Below are 23388 nucleotides of genomic sequence, written 5' to 3'. Positions count from 1 at the left end.
CCTCTTATTGCTGGGAATGAATGAATCAGTTATTTAAGTTACACCCTGTTTGAAACCCACGTTCAAATTTGTAAAAACTTTATTTTATTTATGAAAGCAAGACAAGGAAATATCCCTGAGGTCTAGATGAAAAAATAAATAAATCTTAACTTAGACTTGTCCAGTCTGCACTGAACGACCCCAAACACATGTCACACTTGTATTAACTTATATTCGGTCTGTGAAAACAATTGTGATTTATTTTAGGTTTATTCACTTCTGTCTATTCTCTGTTCAGATCTCCTCGCTCCGTGTTTGTGACGTCTACAGACCGTTGATTTCCAGCCTGTCGGTTATTAAATATGGAAGATGGTCATATCGGCTGTGACGTGGTGTTTTGCAGGAAATCAGGAGTAAAGAAACAGCGCCACATGTTTTTCTTCCCTCGACTCAAACTAACTTGTAGCCTCGGGCCTCGGTGCAGCAGCAGCGGCAGCCCCTCGTTGATCTAACGGCTCCAACTGACCCTACACGTCGGACCGGAGCTCCCGGGGTGACGGCTGCTGACCTCGGTCCTCTCTCTGTCTCTGTTTCTGCTTTGGAAACATCATGTCTGTGTTTTTCCGCTGGATTCACGGCGGCGTCGCCAGCGCAGCACCGACAGCAGCGACTGACTCAACTGTGACAGACCGAGGGACATCCTTGTTGCCACAGCAACTAGCCGCCACACCGTTTCCGGTTGGAATAACGAGGTTTCAAAATAAAAGCGGCCCGTTACGTTTTGTTGTATTTCAGTGATCATGAACAAGCGATGGTCCAAACTGTGTTTTCATCGGTGGCGAAAGGAACAATTTGATTCTTTGCTTTAGCAAATATGTAAAAAGACTGTTTAATGTAAAATATGTACATAAGATCAGTAAAATAAAAAATATTGCAACCAAAAGAAGAGCAAAACGACTCCTGTGACTGTACATATTAGCAGATTATTATTACTCGTGTCTTGCATTTAACCTTCGAAGCAGATTAAGTTGCAGCTAATTTTTGAAAACTTGTATATGTGAGTGAGAAATTAATTAATTTCATCCTGGATTAATCTCCTTTATTTTCTTTCTTTGTCAAAGGCTTGTTCTATTCAACCGATAGTCGAAACCTCAAAATCATAAAAAAAATAAAAATAAGAGCAACATATCGTAAAAAAACTGGATCCTGGCATTTTACCTAAAAAAATACTTTTAGAATAGATGATCATAATAGTTGCCAATTAACTTCTTGTGGATTGACGAATCATTTTAATTTTAATGTTGATCATTCTATACCAAAGTCTCACATTTTATATGATGTTCCAATGTTTTGTATGTAAAAAGCACAATTTGCAGCGTAAGCACTAATTCCAGCAGTCGAATATATGTTGTGGAGTAAAAGTAGAGTTTATAAAGTTTCATAAAAGAGAAATATACAAGTAATACGTAATTACCCAACATGCTTATTTGAGTAGAGGGTGACTACAGAGATTTTTAAATGATTGTCCCTTTCTGTCATTACTAAATAACATGGTTTAATTCTATATTTGTTCCATCAAAGATAGACCTGTGGTGGTGGTATTATTATTTTGATTGTGGTTACGACTACTATGGTAATTATTAGGATTATAATTATGGTCATGATTGTGATTGTTATGATTATGATGATGATGATTAGTTTGATCTTGTCTATTGTCATTTCATACACGTTTGCCAATTCAGCTGCACATTGAGCTTCACATGTTGGACTTTTACACTGAAAAGCATGTGCCGGAAGTCAAGTCTGCTCACTTCTTCTGCTTTGATCGTGGAGACAAAAAAAAAAAACTGCGAACCCCAGGAGAAGGACAGCGCCCAGAAGAAGTAAAACCTCTGCAAACTGTGCGGAGCATCGTGTTGGAAATGCGGCGGTTGTCTGCGGGTGGTCGGACATTAAATCACAGGTAGGCTGGGGGGGGTCTCCTGCTTCCATCGCCAAGGTCACAGCGAGAATCCTGGGAACATTTGTCTTGATGAGTCCGGCCGACGTGAAGTTGCTCTGCTGTGATGTAGTCGAGGTTAAACCCAGCAGCTGGTTCTCATGGACCCGGGGGTTCGACTCTCCGGCGGGGTTTCAGGGTTAGTTGTGAGTCGGTGGGCTCTTGAGGGTCCAGGGTGTCGGGGTGTGTGTGGGGGGAGAGGTCCTGCTGTGGTCCGAGAGTGGACTTTTTTTTTTCTTCCCCCGTGGCCTGTGATGATCTCCGGGGGCTGGGGTGGGATATGTTCGGAATACTAAATGTGTCTCGATGCGCTTTCACAAGTTTGTGTCCTTACTGGGAGTAAAGAGCACGGCCGCGGTGTGTGAGGGTGGTAATCCGACTCAGTGGCCTGCTGCCGCCGGGTTAGACTAATCCAATAATCTGGAACAGAGGTGGTTGCATTTTATTGTAACACCATTACCCCTTCATCCTCCTCCTCCTCCTCCTCCTCTTCCTCCTCCCCATGCTCCAACACACTCTGGATGGACACTTGTTTGATTGGCTGTGAGATCTGTATCCGTGTGTATCTGATGCTTTGTGAGTCCAAATGTCTATTTATAAATAATCTGATCTGAAATAATCCAATTGATGAGAGGATGATCTGATCGAGAGGAAAGGGATCACATTGAGGTATTGTTATGTTGAATACTTTGTCTCTTATGAAGTAAAAAGAAAAGGTTGAAAACTCCATTTAAGTCATTTATTCTTCTTTGTAATGCATTACTCTCATATTTTTGGAAACAGATTAAAAAGTGAATCAAGATACTACTGTTTGGCTGTAGTAACTTGTCACATCTAATTGCTCTTTGTACAGTTTAAATACTGAAACTTTCTGATAATCAATCAATTTGCCATCAGCGGAAAATTAACTGCCGACTTTCTTCATAACTGATCAATAGAAAACAACATCAAGAATCGACTAATTGCAGCTTCTTCAATATGAGGACTTGCTGTGATTTATACCACTCTGCCTCAAATATCTTTATCTGTTCGGCTCATTTTTCATCAGACAACATTAATTATGTGAGGAAGATAAGAGTCCAGTTTATTATCAAAGATCAAACGCGGATTAAAAGGGATTCTGAGATTGTCGAAGGCCCAAACCACAGCCTGAACGACTCTATATGTGCTTGTGCATAAAAGGCTGTTTTTAAACAAAACTCCAGTCTTGTGAGGTGATTGGAAACAGTGTCGTCTTTGTTCGCTCTGCTCTGTGCAGAGGATTAATCCAGCTAATGATCTCTAATGTAAGGAAGGGGATAAAAGCACATCTGACAGAGAGGAAACTGGGCGGCCAGCACTTATTATTATTATTATTATTATTATTATTATTATTATTATCATTATGAATATTTCCGATGCCTGCAGCGCCTGTGTGTGGGCTGCAGGTATACATGAGCTATTTATGTGTGGGTGCTAGTGTATGATTTGCATCTCATTCAATGTGTATGTGATCACAATGACTTTGCACTTTCATAGCTGGGCCCCCCTCCTCAAGGTGTTAGTCCGATTCCCCTGTTCCTTGGAACTGTTTGGCAGATCGTGGTTAGGGGTGTTTTATCCGTAAAGGCTCTCTGGTATGGCACCTTTTCTTTGTCACGTTCTGACCGTGACCACCTGCGGTTAATCCGCCCCAGTGTAGCAGCTCAGATTATCGGTTTAACTGGACCACTGGTGGCTGCACCCCCCACAAGCCCACGTCCTCACTGCTGTGGCAGGAGAACCTAGAAAGACAGCAGGGTGTTATCCATCTTATTCTCACATCAGCAGTGGTTATTCCTAATCATGTAAAACCATAATCCACATGTTTTCCACCTCGGCTACTCCGACAGGTGGAACACTGTATGATCCTGTTGTAGATAATCAGAAGCTAATTTCCCTTGTGTTTGTGTGTTTAGTGTAAGACAACGCAGAGCAGATCCCACCAGTTGCTCTGCCCTGTTGTTGGCTTATTCACAGATCCCATGTGTTAATATGGGCTTGGCTCCTGCTTGGCAGAATTAGTTTGGTTTAAATCTATAATCCCTTTTGTGACTAGATTAACTCAGGCACGACCCTCTCTTCCTACAGTTTACCCCCGATTGTGGCATCACGCTGATCTGCGAGTTGTAATATCTTAGTCAAAGCTAGAAAAGGAATCTATTTTCACACACTCTCTCTCTCTCTCTCTGTGTCTCTCTCACACACACACACGCAGAGTAGAGCGATGGTTTTATATTGTTGGGCCAAACTTCTGTGTAGAATTTCCTGTGTAGAGTCGGCCATGAGACTTCCTGTACTCTGGCGTTGGATGTGGAGGGGGGTGGAGAAGCAGGGAAGGAAGGGGAAGAGAAGCACAGACTGTACTGCCTACTGTTGTCAGTGGTGGCCACTGTGACTGCCGCATGTATGTTGCTCGCCGTCTCAGACTTTCAACAAAACAACACAATCAGACAGAGGAAGCGAAAGAGTAGTTTCCATCCTCTTCTCTTCTTGCCCCCCCTCCACTTTTCTCTGCAGTGACCTTTATAATTATCAGACTCCTTGATAATCACAGAGTCTGAGAAAAAATGCTTGTCAGGTACAGCGAGGTATGAAGTGAAGCGGGACATTTTTGTCACTAATGTCTCTTTTTTGTGTAATTACAGGACATGTCTTTTGGTTTGTTGAAGCCTCAGTGCTACACTCAGCTCCACAAGCATGCAACAGTAGTGACCGTATCTCTCCGTTCAGCAGGTGAGCAGCGTTCACTCTCTGCCCTGCCTGTTTCCTTGATGCCCCATTTGAATGTGCTTCATGTGAAATAATCAGGAAGTCTTATCAGACCTGATCCCATGCTCCATTTCTCCCCCTGCCTCTCCCTCCCTCAGCACCGTTTGATCCAAGAGAAACGTGCCTTGTAAGGAAGCAGGATGTTCACAGGATCCACCAAACTGCCACCCGCTAAAACTCCCCAGCCCGAGCGGCTGGATGAAGTGTACGCTGCCTTACGCAGAGGCTTACAGTGAGTAAACACATCTCAGACCCTGCCTGGTGGGATATCGCTGAAAATGTAGGATACCACTGCTCTTGGAGGATTTAAGTGAAGAGGTAACTGTGGGTTTTTGTTGTCAGGTCCTACCTGCAGGTCCACCAGCTGGAGCTGGACAGTCTGGGTCAGCAGATCAGAGAAAACAAGAGGAATGGTCGCCTGGTGAGAGCCCACATCGTCAAACCAGTCTCACCAGTATTGACCATGATTATGCACCAGGCTGGTTGCAGTCGGGATGTTGATTTGATGTGTTGTGATGCTAAATGTTTTGATTCTTTTCTGTTTCTTTCTTTTCCTGTGCAGGGGTCACTGTATGAGCTGGATAAGGTGAGTTTCATTCACACCAGTTTACACCAGGACACCGAAACTGTGAGAAAGAAAGAATAAGATGGTTTTATTCTGTCAAGCCTAATGATTGTTTTGTGTTTTGTAGCAAGTGAAAGCCATAGAGAGGTTCATGCGCCGCTTGGAATTCCACCTAAGCAAGGTGTGTATGAAAAGATTTAATGAATAGCTTCATGTGTTAACTATTTAAAGCTGCTATTTTCAATGTTTTCACATATTGGCACTAGATGTGTGATGGGAAAGAGAGTTATCACCTTACTCGGCAGAGCTTTAGCATCATTTGACTGATTGTTGTGGTTCTCAAACCTACAACTTTATTGTTTTGGTTCAGTATCAGTCTCATCACTGTTCTTTCCACATGCAACAGCTGTTTATAGAGAAAAAGCTCAGAAAAACCCACTGCACACACCAAACAGTAGCAGGCACTCTTATTGACTGCTCAACATGGAGCATTTAGCAGCTAAAGAGTCTCATATTGATGTGTTCCACTACTTTCAACACAACATTGAATGTTTACAAAATCACATCATTAGGGGCTAAAACAAACAAACAAACACAAAATATTATTGCATAAAAATATACATTTCTAATCTGTGATGTTTTTCATTAAACCACAAAGGCTCTAAAAAAAAGTTCATGAAAACTTTGATTATCTGCAGGTGATATTCTAATGTTCCACTAATGTATTGAAACCTGTGTACTCGTTGCCTCTCCAGGTCGAGGAGCTGTACGATGCGTACTGTATACAGCGGCGACTGCGTGATGGAGCGAGTAAGATGGTGGCGGCCTTCAACTCCGCCACTGGCAGCAAGGAGGCCAGAGAGAGCCTGAGCGAAGCCAACAAGGGCTACAGGGAGTGTACAGAGGCAAGTGACAGCGCTGAGGTCAACAAGTCTGAACTTTATGTGTCAGCAAGTACAATGGCTCTCTGTGCTATTTATATTTTGTTGTAGGATTCTATCAAAGATTACTCAGTCTGTAACTTCAGAAGATTTTTTTCCAGAGTCCAGGATGATGTCTTTCAACTACTTGTTTTGTTTGACCAATATTTTGGGCTGGGAAACCTTTTTTTTTTTTTTATCAAGGGCCATTTCTACTTTTTAAAACACCCATTTTCAGCAATATTAAATAATCAGACACTTACATCAAACTAAACTTGCTAAAGTGATGAATGGAAGTCCTTGTCTTTGATGAGCATCTGATGTCAGATGGTAGTGATGATGAATGATGATGCTACAGGCAGCAGGTTTTCCCAGGTTTGGTCTGTCCTAAGCGAAATGAGCTGCTGAAGTTTGTTCAAAACTCAGAATGGGGAAATCTTGCGGACATACTTTTCATTAGTAGAGCTCTAGCAGATGGAGCTTGTTGCTGAAACTGGGTTGGCATGTTGAGTTGGGCAGTGGGTTGTCGGGCACATCAGCTGGTTCCACATTAAACAGCGTAGCAAATATCTTGAATTCCTTTTGTTTACTTTTCATGTCCTCAATCTGTTTTTCCTGCTGCCTGAAGGAGTTAAGCAAATTCACCAGCATATTCAGACGTCACAGCAGGTTTTTGTTCTTACAGAGCATAAAAATGCAGAGTGTTACCCCTCTATAGTTGCACTACCCAGAGCATGCACATGTAGTTCTTGTTATGTGTGTTATTTCATCACAGGCCACAGAGAATCACTGAAATGTTCCGGCAGTGCAAATTATGACGTGTCATGTCACTAATGTGCTTTGAAACAATCTGACACTTTGGAACAAATTTTTCATTATCCGGTTCGAGCTCTTTGTCTGCAACAAGGCTCCTTTCACAGATTCTCCTTCTAATAGCTTCTCGTCTGTTTGCTCACTCACCACAAAACTCCCCTGCGTAACATTGTCTCTGTCAGAACGTGATCTTCTGAAAGCTGATTGTCGGACACTCAAATGCTGCACAAGAGCGTTGACTTTATCCAATAACCTTTGTCCTTGTATCTCATCCAGTTAAGCTGCATGTTTTGAGCTGTAATGATGCTGGAGATTGAGCCTTTTTTTTATCACTGTGACCATGTCCCAGCAAAATAGGCAAACTGGCTTGTCTATGTCATTTGTAATTATAGAACATAGCTCTGCGACATTCCGCATCTACTTTATCTCATCTGGACAGTTGCCGTGAAACTTGTCGAGGATGGCACTTAACAGCTACGTGTGTGTTCCGTATTCGTCCAACAGGTTTACATAGTCAGAAGAGAACTCTCTGAATCTACTATTTGGATCTACTATTTTACGTTATTTTCTTTTATCGCAGAAACAAATCATTTGCTGACATGATAATTTCTTTGACCTAGATCAAAATGTCTTGTGGGCTGCATACGGCCTGGAGGTTTCCCACCCCCTGATTTAAAAAAAAAATATTAAAACGGAACTACACGTCATCACATCAGAGAATCTAAAAACAGTGACCTTTTTTGAAGTTTGCTTGAAAAATTGCTCAATAGACGAAGCAGTTTTTCAAAGGTTCTTGTTAACTTTCTCTCCAACAACAAATCAATTGATCGTTTCAGTTCTACATGTTACAACAAATGATCCATTATTTAAACCTGTCCCTCTTTGTGTCTCTGCAGCACATGTGCTCACTTGAGGGTGATTTAGAAAGTCAGATGGGGGAATTTCATGTCAAAATGAAGGGTGAGTCACTTATTACAATAATATCACTTCCTATTCCTCATACAAGTCCAGTTCTCATGTCTCTGTTGATTTCTGATGATTCAGGCCTTGCTGGCTTTGCACGGCTGTGTGCTGGTGACCAGTATGAGGTAAGAAACTGAAAATTCTTGCTTATAGCTGCAGATTTTTACAGAGTTGCTGTGCCCGTTGCATCACATCAGCTGTTTTTTTTGGGCCGCATCAGGTACTAATGCGCTATGGGCGTCAACGCTGGAGGCTACGAGGACGTGTGGAAGTCAGCGCTAAGCAGATATGGGACAGCGAAGACTATATTTTCCTGCCTCTCGTCACAGAGCTGCTGTCCATCAAGGTAATGAAATCAGCTTTTAAAATATAAGGCTCATATTATTCTAAATCTACTTATTCTATTATTCTGAAATAGGACTGTAGTTTTTAGCAAATGTTACTCAGAAAAGAATAAATGGTGCATTTGTTGGTCACTATTTTCAGCTGTGGATCTAAACACATGGTGCTTTAGTGAGTATTTACCGCTCTAGGATGACGTATATAAAATCAACTTAAAGTAAACGTCAGTGTTTGTGTTCAGTTTAAGTGTCTGGAAGGTTGGGTCTAGATATTATCTGGAGTTTGCCTTTCACATTTGAAGAATCCAGCTGGAGATTGTCCAGGTCAGACATGTTCAAAACAGCAGGAGAATGTCCAGGATATTCAGGCGACTGGGTAGATCATGCAGGACATGACGGCTAAATCCCGCTGCTGAAATCTATAGCACATCGATACTGACTTATCACCAAATACTCTCAAATCTGGTTGTCTTAACGATTACTACTGTGTTGTCTACATCGTGCATTAGAATCGTCATGAGCGAGTGGGCGTGTCCCAGAATATATACTGGGAAAATGTGTGGGGCAACTGACTTGGACATTTGCGTTCTCTGAGTGTCAGTGGTTAAAGGCTTGAGCCAATTATCATCTTTCTTGAGTTCACATGGTTTCTCCATGTTCTCATTTCCCTGGCATTTGGTTGTCAAGGTGACGGAGCTGAAGAGCCTGGCCAACCACGTGGTGGTGGGCAGCGTGTCCTGTGAAATGCTCGACCTGTTCTGCCCACTCCCCCAGACGCTCGCCGTGGATATCAACGACCTCGGGACGGTGAAGCTAAACTTGGAGGTCACCTGGAGGTTTGTGTTTGCCACGTTTTTATTTCTATGTACATCTCCGCACTTCTATATAGGTGCACGTGAGGGAGTGGAAATTTCCACTTCAGTGAACCAGAGAGCTTCTGTTCCCACATCATGTGATTACAAGCATCATAGATCAGCCCATAATCAGATTCTTGTACTTTGAAGTTGACTCACGTTCAAGCTCATAAACCATTAAACAATACTTAACCTGCAGCACACAGCTCATGTCCTCAGGATCTTTTTATTTCATTTTTTGTAATGTTTAGATCTAAGTGTCTGTATCTCTGTGGCTCACTTTATGCTCTGTGGCTTTCCCCTCTCTCTTTCAGTCCGTTTGATAAGGACGACCAGACATCATCCACCAGTACGGTTACTAAACGGCTGCTGTCCAATCAGAGCCCTCCAGACACGCCCTCTATGCGGGAGCAGGTGTTTTATGTGAGTCACCTTATTCAGCCTCAGTTTTTCTACTAACAGCAGCTCCACCACATCTGCTCTGACACCACTGTGGCCTGTTTCACAAAGACAGACTTTGACTGTGGTTTAGATCTCACTGATGGTCAGACTGCAGATGAACATCTACACTCGTCTGTTGCACAGAGCCAGTTACGGACTAATTTGCTGTGTGTCCTGGGTACATTTTTTTCCAAACTAAAAAATATGAGCGATCATGCAAACCACATCAGACAGCTCGGCTCCATTCTGTTCAGCGGAAAATGGATTCAGTTATGAAGCACATGTTACTAGGAAAATAATTTAATTAACAAAACAGAAATGTCAACACAGTGCCGACGTGAAGCCGACGCTTCTGATATCTGCTGAGATGAGATTTTAATCTGTGTAACTTGTGTTAATTGAATTGTTAAAGGCCGATAGAAGGAGTCACATTTATTTCTCAACATTGTCCCCTTCTTCATTAAACACTTCACACTCATGGGGTCGTGGAGCGTCTCTTCTCTGTAGATGTCGAATCTTGTCAATAGTCTTCTATGTTGCGAGGGTGAGTCATCTTCCAGACTCTCTCCGCCTCCACATTTGAATGGCTGCTTAAAACGCAGCAGAATTACATCAGCAGCTAAATTCTTCACCGTGAAATAAGAAGGGGCACCCTCACTGAGTGTTGCCACTATGTCCTCGTGGATCTCCGAGGTAGCAGATGACTGCACAAAAGTCAGTGTTGTCCATTTTCAATCACCCAAAATAGAAATACCACAGATGCTATTCATTTGAAACTTTCTGCTCTTTTTCCACTCAGACTTTATCTGCATGTGCAGGTTTAGAGTTCATCCCCTTTTCAATAAACCATCGTAAGAGCAAATTTAAAACTGCAGACAAGTCTGACATATCTTAGTGAAACAAGCCCCTGGTTCATAAAACAGTCAAACACTGTAAACACTATTTTTACTATACATAAATACATATTACTATTTGCCATTTACGTCACTGATGGCTACTATTACTGTCGTGTCATTGGCTTGTTCTATTTCAGCTGCTCCCCAACTGCTTTGTGTGTAGCGGTAGCACTGATGTGTGTGAGGATATTAACAGAGGACTGTGTGGTAGGACATGTGGCTGTGGGAGTGGCGTGTCTGACGTGAGGAGAATGAATGATGGCAGTCATGTTTTGTGTGACAGCAGTTTGTATGAGCGAAGCTGTGGTCCTTGTAGCTGTTTAATAGTGGTTGAGTAGCGCTCCATCATGTCCTCCTCCTCTTCCTCACCTCGCTGAAGAGCGTGCCCCATGGCAGGCCCAGACCCAACTGCTCCGTGCCGGAGGCGTTCCACGATGTTGCGACGGACAGGACGGCATCGTTACACTGTGAATTCGGCCATACCACCCCGCGATTCACCTCCGTGCAGTCGGTGTGTTGGGACGTAGATGTAGCTGTAGTTTTAGTTTTCAGTGATCAGAGTAGAAGAAATCCAAAACTAATAATAATAATTTCTTAACCAAAAGTAATAAAGATATGACAAAAATGTGTTTTTAATTGAATTCATTGTTCGAATCCAATCAAATTCATAATCCCAATAGAAAAAGACAAATCACATATTTAATAAAATATAAAAAAAAGACTAATCAAAAGATTCTTGAGCTCAGAGTGATGCATCACCATTACATGCTGAAATGTAAACAGAAGCTAAAAACTGATTCAGTTCATATGACGATGCAGCAAAAATTCAAAGAAGCAATTTTCGCTTTGTTTTAAATTAAATTCTACATTTCAGTGATATATTTAGTATATTGAATTTGATAGATTTAACCAGTGGTTGTCAAACATTTTCTGACATGCCATGGCAGAAAATGTGTCTGATCCCTGTAAACCAGCAAGTTTTTATACATCATTTACAGTGTTTTTATTCCCGCCTGTGTTTCCTCTCTAGTCTCTGCTGAAGCGACAGGGAGAGATGGAGAACGGGACAGTCTGGTCCAACTCCTCTGAATCCTCCGACGACTCCTCCAGTCCGGCGCTGGCTCATCACGCTCAGAGGCTGACGGCCTCCAACATGCTGCAGACCACTCTCCCCAGTCAGCTGTCGCTCACTCCACACAAGTCCAGCGCGTCAACGCCGTCGCTCTCGTCCAACCAAGAGGAGGACGAGACAGAAGCCGGGGAGGTCTTCTCTCAGACAGATGCGGTGCCAAACGGCCATCTGCAGACTTCCTGCTCTCACAGCCTTGTGGGCGAGAGCAGCCCGGACTGTACTGTGACTGACAGGGCGTCTCTGCGGTCAGCTGACCTCTCAGACACCTCAGCGGACCTGAGCTGCTCGTGTCCTGACGTCTCCTCTGTACCTCCTGTGTCGTTAGTGGAGAGAGCAGATGTGCCTGAAAGTGGCATCCCACAAGTGTGTGTTTCAGCAGAGGTGGTAAAGGATGATCCCTGCGAGGACTCCTCTTTACAGGCTGAAGCAGAAGCAGGGGACAGCACCACTGAGGCAAAGGGTGGAAACCAGCTAGAAGCAGCAGAGAAACACAGTCAGCCTCACCCGTCCAGTCCGGAGCTCAAACAAGCAGAGGCCGCTCCTACGGTGAGCTCAAGAAAAGGTTCATGTGGAGTTTTCAAGTGTCGATAGTGATATTATTAACACCTGCATTTTTTTCCTCCACAGGTTTCTTTTCCTACTTCCTCTAGTTTCATCCAGGAAGTTGAGACAGCCCTCGAAAGTTTTGACTTTCTCAACTGCTCTGACCTTGATGAAGAGGAAGAGGAGCAACAAGTGAAAAATGAAGGAGAAAAGGAGCAAGGAGAGAAAGACAAAGGAGAAAAGGAAGAGAAGGAAGAGCAACTAGAGAAAGATGAGGGAGAAAAAGAAGAGGAGCAAGGAGAGAAAGACGAAGGAAAAAAGGAAGAGGAGCGACAAGAGAAAGATGAAGGAGAAAAGGAAGAGGAGCAAGGAGAGAAAGACGAAGGAAAAAAGGAAGAGGAGTGTGGCCAAAATGACGACAACCAACACAAAGTGGAGGAAGAAGAAAAGGATGAAGGGAATTTCTACTCTGGTGGAAGGTCAGAGTTGTTTTTTGTCACAAACACAACACAAGACATGTTTTTAACTTTACTGTTCTGGCTCATGCTCATGGCTTCGATGAGCTCTGTTCACCAACTGTACACAACCTGCTCAGCACCAGACACAGACACACAGTTCTCAACTAGCTTGTTAACATAGTTCAGCATTTAGCAGCTAAAGAGACACAATATTTCCTTTAGGAGTTGGTGGAGGCCAAATCAGAGCTAAGAGAAAATTCATCAGGTGACCAGAGACATTGCTCCAAATAAATATGTTCTGTTACATATTAGCAAGTGCCTATTCAGCAAAGTGGTACTTTTAGTTTTTATTACAAACTATTTAGTCAGAAACTGTCAATAACAATAAATCATCTCTCCACGGTTACCAAAAGCTTCACTGACTAATGAAAGATTATTGAACGCGTTAACCAGAGACAAGCAGAGGTGCTCGAGGTGTCTGTGGCCTGGCATTGGATGAAACAGTGCAACTATACAATAAAAACATAATCTTATTAAACATAATGTAGTAGTGGAAGAAGGCTTACTTGGAGAAAAGCAGGAACACTATGTTAAAGGTTTTTTAATTGATGTGTGTACATTTGTGACCTTAGTGTTTTGTAGTCTACATCTTTTTCTTTCTCTCGGCAGTGATGACGAAGAGGAGGGAGGGGGCCTTGAGATCCTCATGGAAGCCCCAGAGGGATTTAGGAACTCAGATGAAGATCGTTTCTCTGAATCACAGGTAAACATTATTCATCGAACCATCTGTTATCAGACCTTTTATGATAGCCAAAACAAAATGAGAGCTTCGTTTTTTTTCTTCAAAAGGAGTCGAGTGTGGAAGACGTGCAGGATTTGAGAGAGATTGAACTACCTGAGGATAAGGAGGAACCCAGCAAGGGAAAGGGAGCTGAACGACACGGTGAGAGGAGTTTGTCAGTAAATTGATCATGTGACGACGCCCCTGCAGGCGTAATGACTTTGTTAATGTGCCCTGTGCTTTTTTTAATCCTTCAGGAGAGGGCGCATCACATGATCAAGAGGAGCGTCCCTCCACTCCCAGCCATTTGGCCACGACTGTCTTCTAATGACACAGTGAAACCATAGCGAAACCATTTCTCCCGCTCTGTTCTGCTCATGCCATCTCCCTCCTCCCCCCCCCGAGGGACCAGAGGCCTTGAGGATGTCCCACTTACTGCTCAGACAAACAAGCTCCTCCATTACGGCCGAGTTTGTGCACATATCTGCCTTGTTTGACAAAGAATGATAAACCCTGGGGTTTGATGATAAACCTTCAGTCAAGTCTGAAAGTCACGCCCCACACACACACACACACACACACACACACACACACCCCTTCAGTAGTTCTTTGTTCATTCAACACACGCTCTTATCACGTTGCCTGAGTTACAGTGGGATGCCACTTAAGTTTACACGTTCATCAACTGTTCCTGTCATGTGAAAATTCCGTGTCCAAAAACATTTCAGGAGCAGCTAGAAGGGGCCTTGTTCTTGGCTTTATTAGTGTGTTTTTTTTAATGGTCTAATAATTTAGAAATAAGTTTTATATGTTGGAGTTGGTGGATTTCTTCAATCCACAGAGAAGCATACAATCATTTGCCGAGTTGCGTTACAAGTTACCAGTATTTTCAGATATGGGAAAACTATCGAGGTCAGGATTTTTCAGTGTTAAATCGGCGCACAGCCCGGAGCTCTTTCTGACCATGTGATGTTTGTCTGAGGATGTTCATTGACATGAAGTCATTTCCAAAGCAGGAATTCACCCTGAAAACCTACAGGATATTTTCATATTATTCATCAGAGATGAGAATTTTCAGAAATGAAATGTCTAAGCTGCACCAGGGCCTGAGCTAAAAAAAAAAATTAACGTGTTTTATATATATATATGAGAAATGAGTATAAACACTTTAAAGACAGCAGTTTGAGTTTCTCTCCAAAAACTTCTCCCGGTCCAGTTTTTACAAACACGGAAACAACCTGCAGAGTCAAACTATATGTAAACCTGCATGTGTCGCTGCCTCACACTGCCAGCATGTCTGTGTAAAAAGCTCCAGTGATCAGTTTTAAGTGTGTAAGCTAGGCTCCACTCAGAGGACGCCCTCAGCTCTGTAGCTGTGTACAAAAGCTGCCTCACGGGGGCGCCATAGTCTGTCAACGTCATTGCTTTCCATTGTTCTGCGAAGCCTCGTCATTCAGAAAGTGCCTAAAGAGACAGGATGTAAGGTTTTAAATGCCAGGACGGGAGAGATCAGGCGAAAGAAAACAGTGTTTATTTTCTGAATTACTTTTAAGAGTGTGCACAATAAGAGATATTTACTGTTTCATATAAAAGAATTGTATATGTCTTGAAATGTTTATGTTCAGAAATGTTTAAACTTTATAAAGCTTTCTTTAAAAGTAACATGTTGTGGTGAATGTTTTTTTACTGTGACAAACTGTTGATTAGTTGGGTAAACATCACAAGAATGCCCAGCACCAACCGCTCCTGAATTTAATATTAGACACTCTTTAAATTGAAGATGCTGTAAGAACTGAACATTAATAAAACAAAAAGATGCAAAGAAACTGGTCTGAAAAAGAAATACAGCCACTTTATTCAAACAAATTACAAGTACATAAAAGTGAGAGTTGAGCAGTTGTGTGTTGGCTCATCTAAAGGAAATGACATTACCATCAATGGTGCTCTGACCTCATATTCACAGATCAAAAAAGTCAGTGTATGAAACTGTTTAACAAGCTAAATGTTTAAAAACCAGAAAACATTGTGAAATATTCAAAAACTACCAAAGTGTCATTGTCACCAAAAACATTTCCATCTGAATTGAAGAACTTGAATCCTCCCCCCGTTTCCTTTGCAATACTAAAACCCAACATTTAACACGATAAAGCAGACATGTCATTTTGTCACAAATAAAAATCTACAACTCAGCTTTCAGTGCAATAAAACATCACAGATAAAACAAGTTTAAATAAAAAAAGTCCATCTCCAAACTAATTTTGTTCAATTTCTCTAAAAATAAATCATGTAGACATATTTTAATACAGCATGTTATTGTCACACAGAATGCAAGATTTGCACTTGAAGTCCTTTGCTACAGAGATGCTCCTGCTTCTGCTGGGCTGGTGGAGGCTGTGCCTGGACATTTGGATGTGGACAGTAAGGACATGTCCCCTCTAATGTCAAGACTTTGCTGAATTGTCCATAACACTATATTTACCCATCTCAGATGATAGCTGCATAGATCCATAAGTGGATCAGGAACACAGCTCCTACTGCATGTGAGTCATTAACACATGAACATTGCTTGTTTAACTTCTCTGTTACTTTCAGGCATCATTTTATCTTGAAAATCCTGCTCAGCAGCAGCTTGAGCAACACAGACAGACGGACTCAGTGAGAAGTTCAGAAGCTGACTGAAAATAATACCGAATATATTTTTGACAGACTTTGAAAATGAGTTTGATTATTGAGTGTTATGTTTCCCAAATCAACAAACTGAAAGTAGGACAGAACCTCTGGTGAGATTTGAAAATGGCTCACACTCAAGCAATTTATCTTCAAGGAGTTATACATTTATTCTCTTGTAAAATTCTCTTAATAATCTATCACATTTAAATGTTATAATAAAAAACGCTAAAATATATTATAATAATCAAAGTTACAACATCAAACGCTGTCTTCAAGTTAACTTCCTGCTCAGAACAAAGGCACCGGTAAAAGGGTTTTTCAGATGATCTATCAATTATGTCATTAAGACAAAATGAATCTTATGGATGTTAGATTGTGAATAGGACCAGTGGCTACTATCAGTCTAAAACTTCCACACTCACACACAACAAACACGAACAGCTCTGGTGGCCGGATTTGGACGCCACTGTCTCGACTGTCGGGGACGGCGGCCGGGCAGCACAAAGACAAGAAGATAGACAGAGATTTATTAGTACAATTCATGAAGACAGGACACAGCATTCAAATGATTTTTTCTTCTTTTTTTCTAGTTGATAATATATGAAATCAACCATTTCCTGTTCGTTTGACTAAATTGATGTATGTGATGAGGTTATTTTGATCAATTGTTTCTACTCTTTTCCAATCAGGACTAAAGCGCAGTTCACAGCAGGTCTACGTCTTGAACCTCTGGACAGGAAAATATTTAGGTTCATGCTAAAACTTCAACTAAACTTTTTTTTATGCAGAATACAAATTATATATATATATAATTATATATATATATATATATATAGTCTAGACTTAAGACTTCATTGTCACCTGGGTAAAATTTGTTTTCACTTTCATTTCAGTACAAGCAACACAAAAGGACACACAAACAAATCCTGAGGTTAATGCAAAACCAGAGGAGCTGCAGATGCAAATATGAAATAAGAGTTCATAATGTCTCTTATTGACTTTTCAGTTTAAAAAAAAAAAAAGGCTCTGAATTTAAAGCCAAAACACAACACATGTGCAAATGCTGACTGTGAGTTGAATGTCTCATTAATAAAACCAAGGGTTAAACCCTGTGTTAATGCTGTTGACAGACGCGCCCAGGTGTGTTCATACCTGTTTCTGAGTTTGTGTGTGTGTGTGTGTTTGTGTTTGTTTGTGTGTTCTCACCTAAAAACAAAGTGGCTGCTCCTGTGACCCCCCCATATGCAGTAAGGCTGAACTGAGCCCGGCCTTCAGCGCTGAGTAGTCGGGCTGCTCAGAGTACTGCAGAGCCATCACTGCAGTCAGGAAGCTTTGAAATGCACCTACACCAAAATACACTGATGATGAGCTGATGGTATCTAATCACACACTTTTTATACTGAATCCTAAAAACAATTGAACTCACTGGAAACTCTCGTCTTCCCAAAGCAGTGACTCAACAGTGCAGGAACATCATCCATGTACCTTACAATGAGAACTTTAATTATGTTTTTGTACTTTGTTTGGTAATACTGACTTTTAAAAGTATGTGGGTTGGGATCAAATCTCTCACCTCTGTTTGTGGGGGGCGACCTGCTCTGGTTGACTGAGGTCACTCCACGGGAGCGGACCAGTGTGCCATCGCAGCATGCAGTAACCCAGTGACTGCAGGTCGCTGCGTCGAGACGGCGCTGAAAACAGAAAACACAGAGCGATGACAACGTCACTGCTTTTTATTTCCCATGATTCATTTTCACCATTGATTCCTGTGTGTTTCTGTGTCTGTTCTTTGTTCAATGTTTGCTTTGTTCCTTGTGTTATTTTTCTCCGCTTGAATCTATATATGAAACTTTTTTATTATATTTCGGGCCCATCTTAAACAGGATCCTCCTGCAAGACATATTGCATCTCAATGGGAGCTTCCTGGTTACATAAAGGATAAATCAATAAAAATAAATGTACCATAATAAGTCAAAATAGAATAAAATAAAATAGGTTGTACATTAAAAGATATCACAATCAGCATAAGACCAGATCCTATCAGTTTTTATGATGTGCAGCATGTGTGTGCCTGACAGCTCTGCAGACAGATGGAACGTGGGAGGACTGCAGCTGAAGGAAGAAAATAAATCTGGCAGTGTATACCGTACGGTATATGGTGAAAGGATGATTTCCCTGACAACGACAGGAGGGTTTTACTTTGTGGATGAGGAGTCAGTAACCCACCTGCTCCTTTATGTGCGTCCAGGCTGATGAACTCTATGTTGCCCTCATGTGGCGTCCTGCTTAATTCTCGGTACTCCACGTGTTTGCCTCCTGGACAGTACCTGAAAGCATGGCAGTATCCTCCGAGGTAAACCTAACCCCCCCCCCCACACACACACACACACACACACACAGAGAGAGAAAGAGAGAGAGTGGTCAGTGTATAACACATTTCAACTGTCTGACTGACAGTACAGTTGGAATCTTTCTTACCTGTGATGTCTGTCCTGGTCTGATGTAGATGTTTTCTGCGTTGATATCAGCATGAACGTACTCGTTTGAATGGATGTACTGCAGAACATCTAACTGCAGGGAGAGAGAAATGTTAGTTTATTACGAAAGCAGCGATAAGTTCTGGTTCTGTCTTACAACCAGTAAAGTTTACAGATGACACAAGACTCACTAGTCTACAGGCGAGCTGAAAAACAGCTTTCTCAGCCAGACCATCATCTTCATCAATGACAGACTGCAGAGATTGGCCCATGTTGGGGACAATTAGAAACCTATTCATAAAAGAAGAACATACAAGCAAAACCCAGGTTAATGTAAAGTACTGTCGTATTGTGTGAACATATTCACAGATAAACTTTACCAGACCTGTAGGAATCTGCATGAGGACCAAAGCCGACACAGGAAGGAATCCCCAGAAAGTCCATCTTGTTTTGTTTGATCCACTTGTCCACTAGAGAGAGAGAGAGGCGATTTTAACAGGAGGGTTATTATGTGTCATACATATGAAAAGTTACACACATCACAAATCAGAACTGCATCTAAAAGGGTTAAAGACTTGATTTGTCCACTACGCTCTGAACAGATGACACGAATGGCAGACACTTGTTTTTGATGTTGTTTAATTACATCACAAGTGAAACTGTGAGAACTCTTCTAACTATCTACCTCAGCTTTAGACTGTAGTTGTGAGTGGTTCTGTTTCCGACTTACCAGTTAAGACTTTGATTTTTTTACTGTAATAAACACTGATGTTACTACTTTTAGTTTTAACAAGGTTTACTTGCAGTTATCATCAGAAGAGTTAGAGTCAAGCTGCTGTATGACTGCAGTCCACCCTCCATGTGGGGCAGACATTCATCACTGATTTCTGGAACAAACAAAACTTTTGCTTTACTAAACATAAATGAAAACACTCTACACCCTCACCAGATGCAGGTTTAGCAGCTCTCTGCAGAAAGTTCTGCTCATTGAAGAGTCGTCCATCTTTAGCTCCCTAAGATGGAAAAGAACTTTATTGATCCCAGTCAGTAAAATTTAACTGAAGAGAACTGAAAAGCATTGATTATGGAAAAAAGAGAACAAATAAAAATAAGATCTTTGATGGCAATATAAATAAGTAAGTGATTATACTTATTTTCATCATAATAACGACATTATTTGAATGAAGAAACTAAGAACACTTACCAGTTTGAGAATGTGATTCGACTCCTTGGATCGTGAAGCTGTTTGAAAAACTGAAAAGGATAAAACAATATAATGATCATATATTCATAATTTTTGCAAGGTTACAATTGAAACTGACAGAATTATTATAATAATCTTTTTTTTTTTCAAACCTTTTATAAATATCATCAGATTATCATCATTAATTATTTTGGCCATAATAATCGTTTCTTGTGAAACCCTTAGTTGGATGTAATCTATCTTGTTTTAACGTTTGCTTGTGCTTCAAGGAGTTGAGACGTATGAATATTATTCTGGAACAGTTAGCTAAGTTTGCCTAGTAGTGATGATAATCAGACCGTTTATCTGCACCACTCGTTTTCTCTTGTCTCACCTTCATAGATGATTTCCGTGGAGGTTTGACTGAGCAGTTTCATTAGTTTCCACTTCTTGCCCGTTGTGTCTGTCATTTCCTCGCCTTCCTGTAGCGGGTCCACAGCGGACGCATTCTTTGCCTTCTTAGCTTTGCTTTTTCCAGTCGCTGTTCATTCATATAAACATTATCCTTAAGTGACAGTCTCAGTACAAAATAACTGATTTAATAATGCTCGATAACAATTATTTGTATCTATGGGAAAAAAGATTTCAATTTAGTATCAGCAGGTGTATGTGAATCTATAAGATTCAGACTTAAGTGTAAAGATGTTGACGTAAGCATGTTAATCTAACTATCCTCTGATGGGAGGCTGAACATGAGTGGTAAGTTGAATCTGTATGTGGTGTGGTGTCGCTCACCTTTAAAAGGAGACCTGGAGATTGGTGAGGAGACTGGAGAACGTAAAGGAGAGCCGCTGACTGTCGATCCCTCTGCTGTCTCACATGTTTTATCAGTCAGCTTTTTTCCTTCTTCTACCTGCTTCAAAGCAGGACTGTAGAGTTTGGCCTTTCCCCTGACTACACATGGAATGTGGCCAACATAGATACGGATTAAAGAACAGAGCATGACAGCAAAGAAGACAGAGCCTGTAGTATTGTATGAAATATTTAATAAATAGATGCTTGTTTTGTGTTTCAGCTCACCAGGCCGAGGAGTTTTAACAGCAGGAGAAGTTGAAGTCTCTAAAGTTGGTTCTACCTCAGAGTTGACTTTGAAAGTGACTTTGTGCTGCTTTGGTGAGGATGTTTGCAATCTAACGACATTATCTGTCCATACAAAACACATATTTCATTCATCAATATGTATTATTTCTGGTCAAAAAGTGTTTAAATATAAATGCCATGCTGGTAACTCTGCTAACATATATAAATAACACACGGGCACTTCAATAGTCTCCTCACACTACTGAATGTACTTTATCCTCTTGCATCAGAAAACTAAAACAGAAATAACTTTGGGGTGAAACTGGTTTCAGATTTTAATTACCTTCAATCTTACCATCTCTGACAGGATGAGTGGACGGCACCACAGGTGGAGTGGCATCTTTAAAGTTGTCCAGTTGCAGCGAGTTACGAGTCTTTCGAAGTGCAGGACGAGTTGATACTGAAGTTGATGTGAAACATGCTTGGGCTGTTGATTAAATGAACGTATGAAGCTTTAGAATCAAAATGTCTAGAATCTATAAATATGTCAAATTAATTACTAATAAAATATTGCCAAGATATTTACCCTTGCTTTCGATTGGCTCACAGCTTGTGCTTGAATCGCGGGTTTCTTTCCAAACAGATGTTGCTCTTTCATCTCCTTTGTACGAAAAGAAACTTAAAGAAGCAGCTGAGCTCACAGCTCCAGGTTCTTCAGCAGTGCAGGGAAGCTGCTCTCCACAGGATGGACAAAACTTGAAATCAGGCTGCAACTTCGTCCCACACTGGGGGCAGAAACGGAAAGGCATCCTGCTTCGAGGATATCTGCTTTGGTAAACATATGTACGCATAATCAGAAAAATGGCCCCGCTGTAATAATATATGTATATTAGGATATAATATTTTTAGATTATTAATACTCAAGCAGTCATTTGTAATTGGATGTCTCATCGTTTCGTTTATAATAATTCAAAAAATAGTAGAAATGGTCACTGCAATAAACCAGAGCCCAATGTGACACCTACACAATAGTCCAAACCTCAACAAACACAGCAAATTGTCCCATTTGTGAAACAGGACAAATGAAATGCTTCTAAGTTTCATAAGACAATAAATAAAAGGGTTATCATAATCATTATTTCACCTCTTCTCGTATATATACTGTAAAGTAGTTTAATCAGGACGATATGACGAAAACGTATACAGAGATAAAGATTTTCATATCTGTCAGTATCGATTATTATCTGAATAAATATCACATTATCATTATTCTAAGTTTAAAGACTGATGTTTAGTCCTGAGTGAAGGTTGTGGTTTCAAACTCTTCTTTCTGAGCAGAGTGAGAAACACAGCTAAACATTTTACAATCTGCGGGAGAGATCAATGCATGAGCAATATACCGATTAGTAGGAGACCTTTGTGTTTTACTGCCTACAGTCAGTTTCCTCATTAGTGTCACCATATCACTGCCTGACCAGATGTGACATATTAGGGCACAAAATAGAAAAACTGAAGATGATCTCTGGTCAATGTTGTTCTCTTAGTTTGAAAAGAGAGTTTAAATATGAAGATACGGTTAGCTACTGTTAGCACTGTGCTAGGAACACGTCAAATAAAACAAAGGATACAAAAGGTTATGGTCGTAACATTAAGTTATTTCAATGTGTGTCACTTTCCGTAAATAAATACAAATACTGACGTCTGAAGTCTTTCTATAGCAAAGACCGAGCAGCTGAACACGGAACTGAACGTTGCAAAGATAAAGACACAGCTGCTGAGCTTTAGAACCAACTATCGTCTTGTTAGTTTAATCTTCAGACTCTAGTAAAAACCTCGGTGACAAATGCACGTAAATAATGGTCAGTAAAAGTTTCCAAAACAAAAGAGGAGACTTCAGAACCTTCATCAGAGACAGTCCCTCAGGCTGCTTCTTCTTCTCCTCACCGGATATACGCTCCTGTCATCGCAGAGATGTGCTGCCCCCTGCAGGACTTTAGAGCAGCTGCTGGACGGCATGACTGCTCGCCAAAAGTCTCCATCGCCCTCTGGTGGCTGGCTGCTGTACACGTCGTAAACCCCGCCTCCTCTATGTCAGTGAATGGGATATTTACCAAACAAAACAAAAATAATGTAAGTACACTTCAAGTAAAAGTTCAAGCGCAATTTTGTCTGATAAGTTTGGTTTGAATTAGTTATTTGATGCTATAAAAATGCTGTGAAACATCATGATTGACAGCTCTGACTGACTTCCGATTGGTCACTGCAAGATGGCAGTGTTTGTATCCGAGATATTTTGGCTTCATTTCTGGATAGTGGGAGGAAGTGGAGACGCATCGTCCATCTTTATCTACAGTTTCTGGTTGAATCAGCTTTTTTTATTTCTGCGACTGATGATGTGATGTGGAGGCAGTCTAAATTCAAAATGGATTTAACATGTTTTGTCAGTGACAACATTAACCAGGTTATATATTTATTTACAGCATACTGCCGCCATGAGCCTTTC

The 23388-nt window shown here is 41.2% G+C and overlaps 2 protein-coding genes across 5 annotated transcripts; one reads left to right on the top strand and one right to left on the bottom strand.

The window, feature by feature from the left end:
• The first annotated feature begins 1786 nt into the window (after positions 1-1786).
• Positions 1787-15137, top strand: LOC118106549 (rho family-interacting cell polarization regulator 1). Of its 2 annotated transcripts, XM_035155199.2 has the most exons (18): positions 1787-1942; positions 4645-4732; positions 4867-5000; positions 5111-5189; positions 5331-5354; positions 5461-5514; positions 6089-6238; positions 7963-8026; positions 8111-8154; positions 8250-8375; positions 9058-9206; positions 9539-9647; positions 10941-11072; positions 11592-12239; positions 12321-12715; positions 13364-13457; positions 13544-13637; positions 13733-15137. In XM_035155199.2, exons 3-18 carry the CDS (start codon positions 4909-4911, stop codon positions 13801-13803), a joined length of 2325 nt encoding a protein of 774 aa, XP_035011090.1. In that variant the 5' UTR covers positions 1787-1942; positions 4645-4732; positions 4867-4908; the 3' UTR covers positions 13804-15137. The 2 variants fall into 2 exon arrangements, with proteins under 2 accessions (XP_035011090.1, XP_035011097.1); XM_035155206.2 differs by lacking the exon at positions 10941-11072.
• A 170-nt stretch (positions 15138-15307) lies between these two features.
• On the bottom strand, positions 15308-22862 carry vrk3 (VRK serine/threonine kinase 3). 3 transcript variants are annotated; one of them, XM_035155218.2, is made up of 16 exons: positions 22786-22862; positions 21472-21710; positions 21229-21372; positions 20886-21008; positions 20601-20759; positions 20200-20346; positions 19827-19876; positions 19569-19635; positions 19008-19092; positions 18814-18913; positions 18624-18716; positions 18372-18504; positions 17719-17836; positions 17572-17630; positions 17352-17488; positions 15308-16620 (listed from the first exon to the last, which is right to left on the bottom strand). In XM_035155218.2, the coding sequence occupies exons 2-15, from the start codon at positions 21692-21694 to the stop codon at positions 17352-17354; spliced, it is 1638 nt and encodes a 545-aa protein (XP_035011109.2). In that variant the 5' UTR covers positions 21695-21710; positions 22786-22862; the 3' UTR covers positions 15308-16620. The 3 variants fall into 3 exon arrangements, with proteins under 3 accessions (XP_035011109.2, XP_035011118.2, XP_047195675.1); XM_035155227.2 differs by having other exon boundaries at positions 21472-21713; positions 22786-22861; XM_047339719.1 differs by having other exon boundaries at positions 21241-21372; positions 21472-21713; positions 22786-22861.
• Positions 22863-23388: the final 526 nt, after the last annotated feature.

Source organism: Hippoglossus stenolepis, chromosome 1 (genome assembly GCF_022539355.2).
Source record: "Hippoglossus stenolepis isolate QCI-W04-F060 chromosome 1, HSTE1.2, whole genome shotgun sequence".
Classification (NCBI taxonomy): domain Eukaryota; kingdom Metazoa; phylum Chordata; class Actinopteri; order Pleuronectiformes; family Pleuronectidae; genus Hippoglossus; species Hippoglossus stenolepis.
The sequence above is the reverse complement of the archived record's forward strand: the minus strand, read 5'-3'. Positions and strand labels throughout refer to the sequence as shown.

What these genes read in the sequence shown, in the direction of transcription:
- vrk3 (XM_035155218.2), bottom strand. Translation starts at nt 21,694, where the DNA reads ATGCCTTTCCGTTTCTGCCCCCAGTGTGGGACGAAGTTGCAGCCTGAT. An exon ending in CAGAGATGGTAAGATTGAAG is followed by an intron (nt 21,009 to 21,228) that starts GTAATTAAAATC and finishes TTGTATGGACAG; the next exon opens with ATAATGTCGTTAGATTGCAA. An exon ending in CTCCAGGTCTCCTTTTAAAG is followed by an intron (nt 20,347 to 20,600) that starts GTGAGCGACACC and finishes ATGAATGAACAG; the next exon opens with CGACTGGAAAAAGCAAAGCT.
- LOC118106549 (XM_035155199.2), top strand. Translation starts at nt 4,909, where the DNA reads ATGTTCACAGGATCCACCAAACTGCCACCCGCTAAAACTCCCCAGCCC. An exon ending in TGGAATTCCACCTAAGCAAG is followed by an intron (nt 5,515 to 6,088) that starts GTGTGTATGAAA and finishes TTGCCTCTCCAG; the next exon opens with GTCGAGGAGCTGTACGATGC. An exon ending in GTGCTGGTGACCAGTATGAG is followed by an intron (nt 8,155 to 8,249) that starts GTAAGAAACTGA and finishes GGGCCGCATCAG; the next exon opens with GTACTAATGCGCTATGGGCG.